The sequence below is a fragment of the Gossypium arboreum genome, chromosome 1 (assembly GCF_025698485.1).
Source record: "Gossypium arboreum isolate Shixiya-1 chromosome 1, ASM2569848v2, whole genome shotgun sequence".
Classification (NCBI taxonomy): domain Eukaryota; kingdom Viridiplantae; phylum Streptophyta; class Magnoliopsida; order Malvales; family Malvaceae; genus Gossypium; species Gossypium arboreum.
In genome coordinates this window covers 9,436,884-9,451,355 of record NC_069070.1, presented here as the reverse complement: position 1 = coordinate 9,451,355, position 14,472 = coordinate 9,436,884, and the positions used below count along the sequence as shown (strand labels likewise).

At 33.7% G+C, this 14,472-nt stretch overlaps 1 protein-coding gene and 1 long non-coding RNA gene across 5 annotated transcripts; both read left to right on the top strand.

Moving 5' to 3' along the window:
* The first annotated feature begins 2,073 nt into the window (after positions 1–2,073).
* On the top strand, positions 2,074–2,845 carry LOC128292714 (uncharacterized). Its single transcript, XR_008282650.1, has 3 exons — positions 2,074–2,260; positions 2,341–2,410; positions 2,506–2,845. It is a non-coding gene; the product is annotated as an uncharacterized LOC128292714 (long non-coding RNA).
* A 2,265-nt stretch (positions 2,846–5,110) lies between these two features.
* LOC108480369 (serine/threonine-protein phosphatase PP1 isozyme 2) lies at positions 5,111–10,058 on the top strand. 4 transcript variants are annotated; one of them, XR_001870609.2, is made up of 5 exons: positions 5,111–5,622; positions 7,274–8,053; positions 8,440–8,539; positions 9,376–9,438; positions 9,566–10,058. XR_001870609.2 is itself a non-coding variant. In XM_053027145.1 (3 exons), exons 1-2 carry the CDS (start codon positions 5,427–5,429, stop codon positions 8,005–8,007), a joined length of 930 nt encoding a protein of 309 aa, XP_052883105.1. In that variant the 5' UTR covers positions 5,111–5,426; the 3' UTR covers positions 8,008–8,053; positions 8,475–8,863. The 4 variants fall into 4 exon arrangements, 2 of the variants coding, with proteins under 2 accessions (XP_052883105.1, XP_017638837.1); XR_001870608.2 differs by having other exon boundaries at positions 9,376–10,058; XM_053027145.1 differs by lacking the exons at positions 9,376–9,438; positions 9,566–10,058 and having other exon boundaries at positions 8,475–8,863.
* Positions 10,059–14,472: the final 4,414 nt, after the last annotated feature.

Here is a 14,472-nt window from a genome sequence, read left to right as displayed (position 1 = left end):
GAGGATGTTATTCAGCCACACACTATAGTTGAGTTTGATAAAATAGGGTATCAAGAAGAGACATTATTCAAGAAAAATGATTAAGTTAAGGACCCACAGTCAAGGCGATTAATTGAATAACCACCAATAGTTTTCATTGGTCCGTAATGGAGAATATGGGACAGCATTGAAGCATATCTGGAAGGGTACAATAAAAGTTGAAACAATAAATAGTAGGGGTAAGACCAGTATGAGAATATATTTAGATAGAACATGGTTATGACCAGATCAAGGATTATACATGCCAACATTCGGCTCAGAGTAATTGAAGCATTGGCTACGTCAACTAAGTTTGCAGATTTCCCCCCATGAAATCTAAGGAGTTTAACTCTGTGCATAGAATTTTTTTTCTTAGAATTTAAGTAGTCTTTTAGAATTTTGTATGAACATACCTCACTAAGTTCTTTTAAGCTTTAACATTTTATTACTTGGATTCAAGGTAGATAAAGACTTGGAAATCAACTGGAGGGACCAAGCCAGTCCCTGCTAGAGTTAAAAGTTGGGCATGGTAGCTGACTTATATACGTAGAGGGGCACCCTTACAGGTCACGCCTTAGGGTCTAAAATGATTGTGTCTGTAATTTGATCATTAATATAAAATTTTTAAATAATTGTCATGTTTACTTAAGAAACCAAAGTTGTAGGAATTTTTTTTTAGATGAAATGAGTCTTAGCAGTAGTTAGTTGTTGGAAAAGTTGGGTTGTCTAAGTACATAGTAAAAGTAGACAGAAATTTTGTTAAGATATTTAGATTGTTTGTGACATTCGGTACCTGGACCTATTAATCGGGTTAAGTATAGGATGTTACAACATTTCCTTCCATCATATGCTTGGGGTCCACCTTTCTAACGTGACGTCATCGAGTCATTCTACAACACGTTTATTTACAACTCGGAGATTTTCTAACTTTTCATGGAACCGGGCTCTTACTAGCTCATACACTTTACTACTAATATAGGATAAATAAGGTTTTAAATACTTAATCCAAAATATAAGCAAAATTTGAAATACATATTCATGTTAACAACTTGTTTTCATAACTTTTCATTGTGAAACTCGGCATGGAATTGGGCACAATATATTGAATGCAATAGCAAGTATATGCTTTCGGAAGAGTCCAAACGCTACTCGGATGGTAGGTGGTAGATTTGATGGAGGTGGCATGGTTTGATATCAAGCTTATCCCTTTCTCTTTGACAACTTACTGACATCGGTTTTTGAGGAAAAAAAATCACACAAGTATATTGGCTCCTTATCAACAATGACAAATGCAATTGGAGAAATGTTTCGGTTACCATATTGTGCCACAACCAACAACAGTGTCTGCTTATATTTGTCATATAACCAAGTATCGTCTATTTGAAAAATGGGCTTACAATGTGGAAATCCTTTAATGCATGGCTTAAACATCCAAAATAATCTAAGGAATATACGCTTACTCTGAACTTGTTGTCCAACATTGTTGTATACAAGGAGCACTTCCAATTTAACCACGATACCAGGAACAAACTGATGCATTGCCAGCAAACCTGCTGGAAACTTAGTATAAGATTCATCCCAATCACCAAACAATTCTTTCATTGCCTTTTGTTTCACGTACTATGCCTTGTAATACGAGACCGTGTAGTTATATTGACTTTGGAGGTCAACGACTAGCACTGAGATTAAAATCATCAGATATTGTTACCCCATCGACTTCATGCATTGTCATATGATTTTGGAATCCAATTTATGATGATCAGTCATTAACCATCGAACAGTGTATGTATGTGGACCATTATGCTTTCGTATGTCCTAAATCTATTTCATTTTTAAAAGTGAGGCCATGATCCACCAATTGCACCCACCACCAAATTTAATGCACTTATTAACAAATATGGTTAGGGTTCACTCCACCGTCTTATAATAGTAGGACATTTTAATGTTTTAGTGCTTCACGGTTGCTTGTACAACCTCCTTCAATGGAAATTATGTCCCAATAGGTAGACCCTCGAAATATAAAGTTGAAAGCATATAAGTCAGCAACATATCAGGATATTTGGGAAATTCTAACGCATCCATTGCCTCTTCATCGACTAGGTGCATATGAGAGTAAGGTTCATTTGGTGGAAGATCCAGTAATGCACTTGTGGCAGGGAAGTCTGCATCGACGCAAATATTCTTGTTCGGCGGCTTCCACTTCTTCATCATGGTCTGGATCACTAAATTCAATCGTGTTTGTGTCAGTATCCCTCTCCTCTTCCTCTTCTTCAATATAACCTGATGTGAACTTGGATACTGAAGGTTGTATCATCATGGAAGTTCCCTTTTTAATGTAGGAAAATGGATCTTCATATGGAGGAGGTGCGGATGTTGATGGTGCTGCATACTGGTATGGATATTTTAGACTTATATTCAAATAAAATTCCAACTTGTGTACATAAGATCGTCCTCTAACAAGTGCAGTATACTGGCATATATTAGCAGGATCACATTGAAGATATAATGCTCCAAACATATCTACAACAAGACTGGATGAAGGTGGAATATCGGGTAACGTTTTCCCCTACTCAACAACACTCAACTGTGCATAAAGCTTCACTACATTCCCGGATGAGGAATGTGTTGCGATCATAGTTTCAACATCATCATCTTCAGCTAATTCATCGAATATGTAAAAAGTCTATAAAATAGAGTGGACACTACCTTCCCACAATGACCGACAGTTTTCCTACTAATTTTTGCCATCAATTCTTTTATTTTGATGTTCTTAATCAACGTTGTGTTTATCGAGCGTCTTGAATTAAATACAACACCGTTTTCAATATAGTGAACTTGTCCATTGTAATGAACTACAACATTGAATTTAGGGTTAATCTTCTTAAATCAACCTGCACATTCAGAAAAATAACAAAAACAATATAATAATAACATTATCCACGCCGACTTTTTTGATAAAAATGATAGTGCAAATTACTAAATTAAAGAAATAATTTTAAAAAAGTACAACTAAGAAAAGAAATCTTATTTTGGCAAAAGGGAGAGTAGCTTACAAATAATAGAAACTGTGAGAAAATTTCCACGAGAGCAATGGAAAAAAAATTATAAAGCATGCGTTGAGGTATTTTCATAATTTTATACTCAATTTTGAAATTTCGAAGTCTCAAACCACCACTTAACATGGTGATTTCAGAAAAAAAAATTATTAAAATGTTACGTGGCTTGATGTTGTTGGAGATTGGGGTTTGATGGACTGAAGAGAGAAGAGCAAGATAATTTTTTTTTTTTAAATTTGATTTATTTTTCCAACGAATGCTTTTATTGACTGTTGGTAAAGGGTCTAAAATTGCTCCCAACCTGGCTATTTTAGGAAAAAAGGTTTTTTTTTTTTTCCTATTTTGGAATCGCCGTGTAGGGGGCTACTTTTAGGGGAAAAATTATGTGCCAAAAAATTACCTTATCTTTTTAAATAGAGTATTACTACACACACCTAACTTTTATAAATTTTCATTTTAGACATCAAAAGTAAAAAAGTTTACAATATAAGTATTGTTGTTATATACTTTTACCATTTTAGTCATCCATCGTTAATTTGTTATTACATACACTCATTTTAATCACTCAACTTTAATAAATTTCACTTTGATCACTCATTTTACTTTTTAGAACTAATCTTTTCCCCCAAAAAATTAAGTTTTTGTAGGGAATTAAATTGTTCAACTCCTGAGATGGAACTCAAGTTTTCATTTATAACTCAATTCCATGTACAAAACTAAGGTTTTCTCTATAAAACTTAGAAAAATCCTGATTTTTTCTTTTATTGAAAAAACTAAAAAGAATAAAAGAATTTTAAAAGATAAAAGGAAAAAAATTAGAAAAATGAAATTAATTCTAAAAGGAAAAAAATAAAGGAATTAAAAAGAAAACTATTTTTCTTACCCACATTTGTCTCTTTTATGAAAAAACAATTTTCAAAAAAAAAATAAAAAAGATAAAATGAGTTTGCAAAATGAGAAATTATTAAAGTTAGGTAATTAAAATAAATGTATGTAATGATAAATTAACGACAAGTGACTAAAATGAGAAGACTTTGTAACAATATCGCCCATATTACAAACTTTTTATTTTTGATACCCAAAATAGAAAAAATTATAAAATTAAGTGATCAAATGCGTAACTTATCCTTTTAAATAATCTAAAACTTACAATATTTTTTAAAGGGATAAATCTCAAAATTATACGTGAACTTTGATTTAATGTGCAATTGTATACATGAACTTTAATTTAGTGCAATTATACATGTGAAACTCTAATTGTAGTTCAAATGTATACTTAAAACTTTAATTTTGATTTAATCACAGACATTTAAAAAAATAAATACATTAATTTATTTTTATACTAGATAAATATAATTATTTATGTATGCAATATATAAATATAAATTTATATTATATCAATAATTGTGTTAATAATTTATAATATTGAATTAAGTTAAAATTTATGTATACAATTACGTATTAAATCATAATTTTAAATTTGATGTTTATTTTTAAAATAGTTTTTTATAGTAATTAAAATATCCCACTAATTTTAATGATTAATCCTTTGAAGGGATAAACCAGCTAATGGTAATTTTAAAACTATAATATTTTATAATAAATTGCTAATATAATGGGCAGTTGAAAACATGTTAACGATAACGGTAAAATAAGTAAGTTGGCCAAAGTGGGTTAAGGGTGAGTTTAGATGAGCGGTGTGTTTATCTGCGTTTAGTGTAAAAACAGTTGTGACAGTGAAATTAAATATTGTAGGAATACTGTAACGTGAGACAAAAAATAAGCTAAACGCACCGCACTATATTATACCGCCGCCCTAAACCCACCTTAAATGAGAATTTGCCGCATTTTAATGATAAGGGTAAAATCGATTTATTTGATTTTATAAATAAAAAATATTACTTCAAATTTTGAATATTTATAAGTTCAGTTAACTTACACTATTTAATTTCGCAATTATCACATATTATAGTAAATATAATATTACCCTAATATTAGGGAAACAAATAGGGGTTCTTTTGAATATTTATAACCATCAATGGGCTATTTACCAAGCCTTATATCATCGACTATTCGACTCCGACGAAGTTTAATACTTATTAGTTATATACAGAAATTAGGCTTCTCCGCCGTTCCGGAGTTGCATTCACCGCCACTTTTCTTTTAATTTTTCTTCTCTAGTATTAATTTTATTAATCCCCACACGCAAGCCAGGCCACATTCTTCCCCGCCCCTTCTTTTTCAAATAACACCAGAAAATGAAACGAAGTTGAAAAACCCAGAACAGAAAAACAAAGAAAAAAAATTATTACTTTTTTGGAGAGATTTCTTTATTATTATTTTTCTCAGATTATGGGATCTGTTACAATGGACCCTGCCGTTTTGGATAATATAATATGTCGTTTATTGGAGTTTAAGCAGGAAAGGACAGGGGGCAAGCAAGTGCAGCTGATGGAAGGTGAGATCCGTCAGCTTTGCACTGTTGCAAGGGAGATATTTATTCAACAGCCAACTCTTCTTGAACTTGAAGCTCCCATTAAGATATGTGGTACGCCTTTATGTTCTTTTCTCAATATATATTAGCTTTTTAATTCATATTTTCTTTTTTGGATTTTCTATTTGAAAAATGGTGGAAATTCATGTTTTGGTTCTTTGGGTATTTTAGTTTTAGGATTTGGGTGTTCCTAATTTTGACTGGTTGAGGGAAAAGTTGAAAACTTTGAAGAAATGTTATTAAGGGAAAAGTTGAATGCATTTGAAGGAATTAAGGAAATGTGTGTGTGTTCCTGAATGGTTATGTAAGTGCTTAGGAGCTGCATTGAGATAATACTCGATTTCTTATTTAAATTGCATTAACTGAAAATTATTTACTTTTTTATGTTGTTCTTGGTATGATTTGTTTCTTAGCCTGCTTGCTGATTGATGTAAAATGGAAGTAGCTATTAATCAACTCTGCCATGAAAATAATCTGAATTAGATGAGAGATATGGATGGTGCGAACTTATCACCTTCTTGGTGCATTGCATCCTTGTTTTGGCTTTTCTCTGGAATTTAATGCCATAGGAGGAAGAGAGGGCAGCTACGGTCTAGGTATGAGGATCTTTAAACTTGGTTTGCTTCTTTTTATCTTAGTTACTCGAGGATGCCTTGTGTAGGCAGGGAAGTCTCTGAGGTTGAGAAAGGTCAGCTATTGAAGAGCAATGGATGGGGAAGGCAGGATTATGTTAATCCTCAATGACTACTCTAAGATTTGTTGAATGTTAAAGTAGAAACCATTTATTAGTAGAAATGTTTGTCTTAGACTTCGGCAATTATGAGGTTAAGAAAAGAAAAGTTATGTGAATGTGTGTTCTGCAGGAATAATCACTTTTGTTGGGAGGGAAAAGATTTATACCATAAACATGATATTTTCCAGGTTTTATTAATTCATGCCCTTTAGTTGAGTTAAAATAACTAATTGTAAGCAAGCACCTTATAACATTTATGAGCTGATTCTCTCTCCAACCATGGTATAAAAATCATTTTGGTCGTATTTGCACATAAATTATTTGTTTTGGAGATTGTCAAGTCTATGCAATAATGCAAATATCCTCCAAAATTAGCTTTACATATTTTCTGTTACAGTCTGTTGCATTGTATTTCTCTATGTTATATACATGGGGGTTCTATGGGAAAACTATTATTGGGTGATTACGTGAGCAACCTCAAAGTTCTTAAGTATTGTTAGAAAGCTAAACCAATTTTTATGAAAATCAATGTTGAGGAATTCTTCATACTGTTGTGAAAACTTCCAATTATAAGTAAATAGGACTAAATGATTGCTCAATGCTCATATCTTTGAATTAATTTTTATCTTATCTTTAAAAGATTGTTTCCTACATAGCACCAAAAACTGATGAGATAGTACTTGTTTGGTGCAACTTGGTAGTTTCGAATATGAATAGGTAAGCAATGCAGCCAGAACAAATATTGTAAAGCTGCTTATTAGTTTCACATACTGGAACTCCTCATAGTTTTAATTGAACTATAGGTGGAAACTATATCAAAATGGTAAAGTGAAACATGAAATAGAGCTCAATATTTCATATGCTAGTTTGACCGTAGTTCTGGATGACTATCTTCTTAATTCTGACAATTTATTGTCTTTTTTTTAGAAGTTTCAATAATTTGTGTTGTGCTGTTTTTTTTTCTTGTTTCAGGTGACATTCACGGGCAGTATGTTGATCTTCTGCGTATTTTTGAGTATGGGGGTTTCCCTCCCAGTGTTAATTATTTATTCCTGGGGGACTATGTTGATCGTGGCAAGCAGAGTCTAGAAACTATATGCCTTTTGCTGGCCTATAAGATCAAATATCCTGATAACTTGTTTCTTTTGCGAGGGAATCATGAATGTGCTTCTATTAATCGGATTTATGGATTTTATGATGAATGCAAACGAAGGTTCAATGTGAAAGTTTGGAGAATCTTTACCGAGTGTTTTAACTGTCTTCCCGTGGTTGCTTTAATAGATGACAAAATTTTGTGTATGCATGGTGGCCTTTCCCCTGATCTAACAAATTTGGATCAGATAAGGGCCTTAACCCGTCCAACTGATGTTCCTGATACTGGTTTGCTTTGTGATTTACTTTGGTCAGATCCTGGTAGGGATATCAAAGGCTGGGGCATGAGTGATCGAGGAGTCTCGTTCACATTTGGCCCAGATAGAGTCTCTGACTTCTTAGTGAAAAATGATCTGGACCTCATTTGCCGTGCCCATCAGGTTGTTGAAGATGGTTATGAGTTCTTTGCTGACAGACAGCTTGTTACAATATTTTCCGCTCCCAACTACTGTGGCGAATTTGATAATGCTGGTGCAATGATGAGTGTTGATGAAAGCCTAATGTGTTCTTTCCAAATTCTTAAGCCTGCTGATAAAAGACTCGGGTTCAGTTGAGGGACACTACCGACTTCTGCCTCCGTTCCTACACGGATTTGCTGATGTAAGTTTCAACCTATACCATGAAGTTAATGATCTATTTTCGAGAATATGAAATGTTAATATTTATGTTGGCAGGCTGGATGCTGAACGCTTATTTTCATTTTGGTGATTTGTGGTTTAGAATAATTTATTTTCTAGTTATGGACATGTTGAGAGCATTTGAGCACTAATAATAACTACATGTCGTATTTACATACATGTATTGCAACTGTCCATTTTGATTTGTTATCGTCAACCATCATTTCTCATGTTCATAATGAAAATTCTCGTAAAACTCTGAACCTATTTTTATGTTGTTTGCCTGTTTATAGCATGTCATTAACTTTAAAGTTTTCCCAAGTTTTTTCTTTGCTTTTGTTGGTTTTAACACATTTTTCGCAAATACAGTTGTGATTCGAGATGAAAGTTTCTATGATTTTCAGACGCCAGAGTTGGAGGCTTTTTGAAGATATGAGATATGCAATATCACCATTTCCTCATTTTAAGGGTACAGATTATTTGTTTTGAAGTATATGAAATTGAAAGACAAGGAATGATTGGTTCACATTGGATACATCCAATGTCTGACAAGTGATATCTTCGATTTTTATTTTCCCCAATTTTGTAGTGATAAGGGTATTTTGATATTTTCATTGATTTTGTTAAATATATTTGGCACCTAGTGTTTCATTCTTGAATTTTTTGATGGCAACAACTGCTACCGATGAGTTTTTCTTTTTTTCTTTTAGGTTACAAAAGAGATTGTAATTTAGGGATATAAGCAAAGGACTCGTATAAATGTTGATATTTGAATCCAAACTAATTGAGCTAAGCTTTGAATTTTGTTCCTTTCTTTCGAAATGTTTTTTATGCTTAAATCTAAGTGGATTATGATCAATATTTGTTGAAATGTAGTACGGAAGAAAAGTTTCAACGGTCATGAAATTGATTTTTTGTATTATTTGTTACTTTGATTTTTATTTCTTCAAACCGTGCATTTTTTTACAAGGTTTAGACTAGTGAAACGATGCTGTTTTAATTAATTGAAACGCTGTGTTTTGCATTCGTGTTTCTTAATTGAAATGAAGCAAATTATGTACACAATTGTCACTACTAGTTGTCAAACTAATTTGAAACTGTTATTTATCCCTTTAAAGTTGTTGACGAAGGGTTAGGAAGTTATGGATGAAAATAGTATTCTCAACCTCCTGAAATTTCTCTGCTCTCTTTGATTTTCTTTTTCCTTTTCTACGCTTTTTTTTTTTGGAATTTTTAAGCTCGTATCAAAGTTATCATAGCCATTGATCCTTCATGACTAATGAGGGTATCACCACTCGATTGCAGAAAGAAATGGGTCATTACAGAAGGTGATCGCCCAGCTTCAAACTGATTTTTCTCAAATGGATGGTAAGTTTGAGACACAATTGAAAGAGATTAGAGAAGAGTTCAAGGGTGAGATTAATAGTGAGTTGCAATCTTTGTTCGAGAGATATTTTGGCCAACCATCTAATGGCAGTTTTTGGGTCAACACCAGACAAAGGGAAAGGCATTCGAGGCACACGACCACCAAGGTTCCCTCCTAAAGACACCTTGGCAGTTTCTCCAGCACCTAAGCTGATTTACACATGAGCTACTTCACGAATGAGTAGTATTGAGACACTAACAAAGCCATTCAAGTTTGACTGACCACGTTTTGATGGACCGACTTCAAGGGCTGGTGGTTGAAAACGGAGCAATTCTTTGAGGCTGAAAGAGTCTTCTTGGATCATGTCAAGGTAAGGCTTTAGATTGGCACCATTTTTTTTTGCTCATAGGGGGCCTTCATATACTTACCTAATATGTATATGCACAAGGCTTGAAAGAGAGATTTGGGTCTAGTTCATTTTTGGACCCCATGGCAGAGCTAGTTTCACTCAAGCAACAGGGTACTGTTGACTAGTACCATGATACCGTGTTGCCTTTATAAGCTTGTTGAACTAATTACATTTGCCTAAAAATTATGCTCTTAGTAACTTGACATGGACCAATATTTGCAGCTCTTCAAGCCTATATCATTAGTAGAGGGCTTCTTCGCTGCTTGACAAGTGGACAATATTATGCTACATAACTAACAATCAAAGAAGTACCTTTAGTCAAGTACTAGCAAACCCTTAACCTTGTTTTCTACACCTAAAATGCTGCCATCGATTGGATTTACTGTAGGATAGGGTGGACCTATATCTGCTATAAGTGGTCACAAGGGACTTATTAAGTCTCTTTCTCAAAGTGAGATGGAAGATAGGAGAGAGAAGGGGTTGTGCTTTTGGTGTGCAGTTAAGTACACTCCTAGCCATAAATGTGCTAAGTCTCAATTGTATCAGTTGGTTGTAGAGCCTCAATCTGATGTGGAAAGTGAAGTCAAGAGTTTTCAATCTGATGAGTATCAAGACTGTTCGGATCAACTTGAGCCTAATGACTAGGAGGAGGAGACTTGTACACCATTGACTGTGTCTTTGCATGCCCTACAAGGGTCTCAAGGACCAAGAACCATGAGGGTGGTTGTACAAATAAGGAATTCCAATGTATTATACTAGTGGATTCCGGATGCCAAGTTGACTCGACAGTCAAACCTTCCTGTGGAACTCTCTATTAGGTTGCAAGTCATTATTATTGATGGGGGTATCATGTCTACTCAGGGTATTTGTACAGTAGTAGGCACAAGGTCAGCAGATTGTACTTAGTCTTAGCTCTCAAAGGATGTGACTTGGTTCTCGGTATTCAATGGTTAACTATTTTGGGGTCCATAGTTTGGGATCTCAGTTCTCTTACTATGCAGTTTGAATACAATGATCAATGATGTACTTTGTAGGGAATACTTCCAAGAACTATTAGATGATGAGTGGTACTCAAAGTACCAAGATGGTGCATTAGACTAGTCAGAGTCCTTAGCCATTGTTCATCACATCGAGCAAGTTTACCCTCTTACATATGTCAAGCTTGGTTGATAGTGAGGATCTGCAATTGGTATTGGCAGAATTTAAAGATGTATGCCAGTCTTCAAAGGAACTTTCACTTTACATATTGCAAAAACACTGTATTCCCCTCAATGATGAAAATGTGGTAGTGAAGGTCAAGCCGTATTGATATCCTATTGTACAGAAGAGTGAAATAGAAAGGCTCATAAAGGAAATGTTTGAAGTTTGGGTCATCGAGACAATTATAGCCCCTTTGTATCACTCATTGTTATGGTAAAAAAAAAAAAGATGGTAGTTGGTGTCTTTGTGTGGACTATAGGCAACTAAATCAACATACCATCAATGATGCTTTCCCTATTCCTGTTGTAGAAGAATTACTTGATGAACTAGGGACTGTTACCTATGTTTCCAAGCTTGATTTACGATCTAGGTACCATTAGATTCGCATGTGAGATAAAGACATTCACAAAACTGCTTTTAGAACCCACGAAGGCCATTATGAATTTCTGGCTATGCCTTTTGGCTTAACCAATGCCCCCTTCAGCATTCAATTATTGATGAACTCTATCTTCAGGCCTTTCTTGAGGAAGTTTGTCTTAGTATTTTTTTAATAACATTCTTGTGTACTCGGACAATTGGCCATTATATTTGAAGCATCTTCAAACAATCCTTCAACTCCTAAGGCAAAATCAGTTATATGCTAAGAGGTCCAAATGCGCTCTTGGCACAATTGAAATTGAATACCTGAGCCAAATCATTTCCAGAGGATCAGTGGCCATGGATGCCACTAGGGTGGAAACAATATTTACTTGGCGAACCCCTACTTGTCGTAAGGAGCTTCGAGGGTTTCTTGGACTCTTTGTTATTATAGATAGCTTATAAAGAACTATGGCATTGTAGCTCGTCCCCTAACCAAAAAAAAAAAGACGTCAAGTGGCATTAGTCTTCTGAAGTTGAAGCAGCTTTCCAACAACTTAAGTCAGCAATGTGTCAAGCACTTATTCTAGCCTTGCCTAATTTCAACACTGAATTTTGCATTGACACAGATGCCGATGGTCAAGGTATTGGGGCAGTCTTGCAACAGAAGGGACGATCTCTAACTTATTTTAGTAAAACCTTGGGGATTAAGCATCAAGCCTTGTCCATATATGACAAAAAGATGTGGGTCGTACTGTTAGTAGTTAAAAAGTGGCACCCTTACCTTGTCGGAAGAAGGTTTCACATACGGACAAATCAACAGAGTTTGAATTTTTTGACTGATGGCCAGGCTATTACCTCTTACCAATAAAAATGGGTTGCCAAAATTCTTGGCTACGATTACTTGGTGACCTACAGGAGAGAAACTCAAAACATTATAGTAGATGTCTTGAAAACCACAAATAGAAGAAGGGCAATTCCTGTAATGTACTGGCAGTATCATTTGGTCTGAAATGTGGTCTAGAATTTTAACTTCCTCACTAGTAGAACCTAAACTACACCAGTTCTGCTTAGAGGTTTAGCAGCAACCACACATTCATCTTAATTATTAGTAGGATTGCCAAGTTGTGAGAAGGAAAGGCAAAATTTTAATGGGAAATTGTGACACTCTTAGGAAGGACCTTTTCAACAATTTCCATGGGGGTAGTTGGAGGGCATTTTGGAGTCCATACTAGAAAATATCACATAACCAGTTTACTCTATTGGAAATGCCTTTTTAATGATGTTAAGCAATAGGTGAAGGAGTGCCCTATTTGCCAAGCTTGCAAGTCTGACCAGGTTGTTTCTCCTAGCCTATTTCAGCCCTCAGCTATACCCGATTGAGCATGGTTTGCAATGAGTTTAGATTTTATCGAGGGCCTCCCTAACTCAAAAGGGAAAGGCAATATTCTAATTATGGTCAATCAACTGACTAAGTACAACCACTTTGTGGCTCTCACTTACCCATTTTTAGCAATTACAGTGTAACATCCTCAAAACTCCATTGGTCGTAAATAATATGAGATGAAATCTTATCGAAATAAGGTATAAGATCAAAGAAAATGAAAGTTGAAATATATCAAAAGAGAGTTAAATCAAGAAGCATGACATGATGTATTAAGGAAGGGACTAAATCGTAAATATGTGAAAAGTTTTTTTTCAAGTGTAAATATTCAAAATTTAGGGGATCGAAGTGTAAAAATAAAAAAATTGAAGGACCAAAAGTGAAAATAATCCAATATACTAAGATATGGAATTCATGTAGGGAGCAAATTGAATAGGTGAAGAATTGTGAGGGATTAAATCGTAATTTTACTAAATTAAGTGATGATTTAAGGATGAAATTTTGAAAGATCATAAAGGGTAAAATGGTCAATTAGTAAGAGGGAGAATTCTAGAATGTAATGATGATGTTGATGATATTTTGGTGATTTTTTGTAATTAATTAGTTAAATATTATATTTTAATGTTTTACTTAAATATTTATTATTATTTTATTTAGAGAATGGTAGTATGAAAAGAAAGGAAGGAAGAAGGAAATTTATCATCCTTCCAATGTGAGTGAAAGGGTGAGAAAGGAAGTTTTCTTTTCTTTACAATTTAGTCATTTATCATGAAAACCTACATTTGTACCCAAAATTTTTAATAATTTCCTTAGATATTAAAGAGAGAAGATGAAGTATAGATTCTAGAGAATATGTTCATCAATTTAGAAGCAAGAAAATAGTAGATGAAAGTGGAGAAAATGAGAAGAAAAAGGAAGGAAAGTGGTGAAGATGAGAAATACATGGAAATGAAGAAGAAATGAAGGAATTCTTGACAAATGAGGTAAGTTTCATACTAAACCTACTTGTATTTCAATAGATTGAGTTAAAGATGTTTTGAGTGAGATGTATGAAATATGTATTTACTCTAAATACTAAAAATAGAAAGTATTTGATGAAGAGTAGAGACTTAAAACACTAAATTGGTAAGAGAGAATGTGATTTGTATGGTGAAAGGTACTAAGATTAAGAAATAAATATGTAATCTACACATAAACATAAGTGACTAAATTGTATAGTAATCAAAAGTATGACAATTATGTGTGATTGAATGAAAGATAGTGCAAAGAACCTTAGAAAAGAAAATATTTTCATTAAAACAGTTTGGACAGTAGCAGTGACTTAACTTTGAAAATTCACCTAAAATTATAGAAATTTAGTTAGAGATTGAATTAAACATAGAATTAAAGCTTATTGAGTTTAGTTTCGTATGGAAGAAACGGCGAAAGAAACAAGATTTTATAGTTTGAGATATAATAATTTTCGTGAAACAAGGTCAGAGTGGATTTGGGTTCCCCTGTTCTAAATTTGAAAAATCATAAAAAATTGTAAAAAAATGATTATTAGTTTAAATTATTAATGAGTCTAATTTCAATAGAAACAAACAAAAAAAATCATCCAAACCCCATACTAAGAGATAATTAATTTTTAGTAAAGAAAGGTCGAAGCTGTCAAGCAATAGAACAGAGACAAATTTGAATAATTTA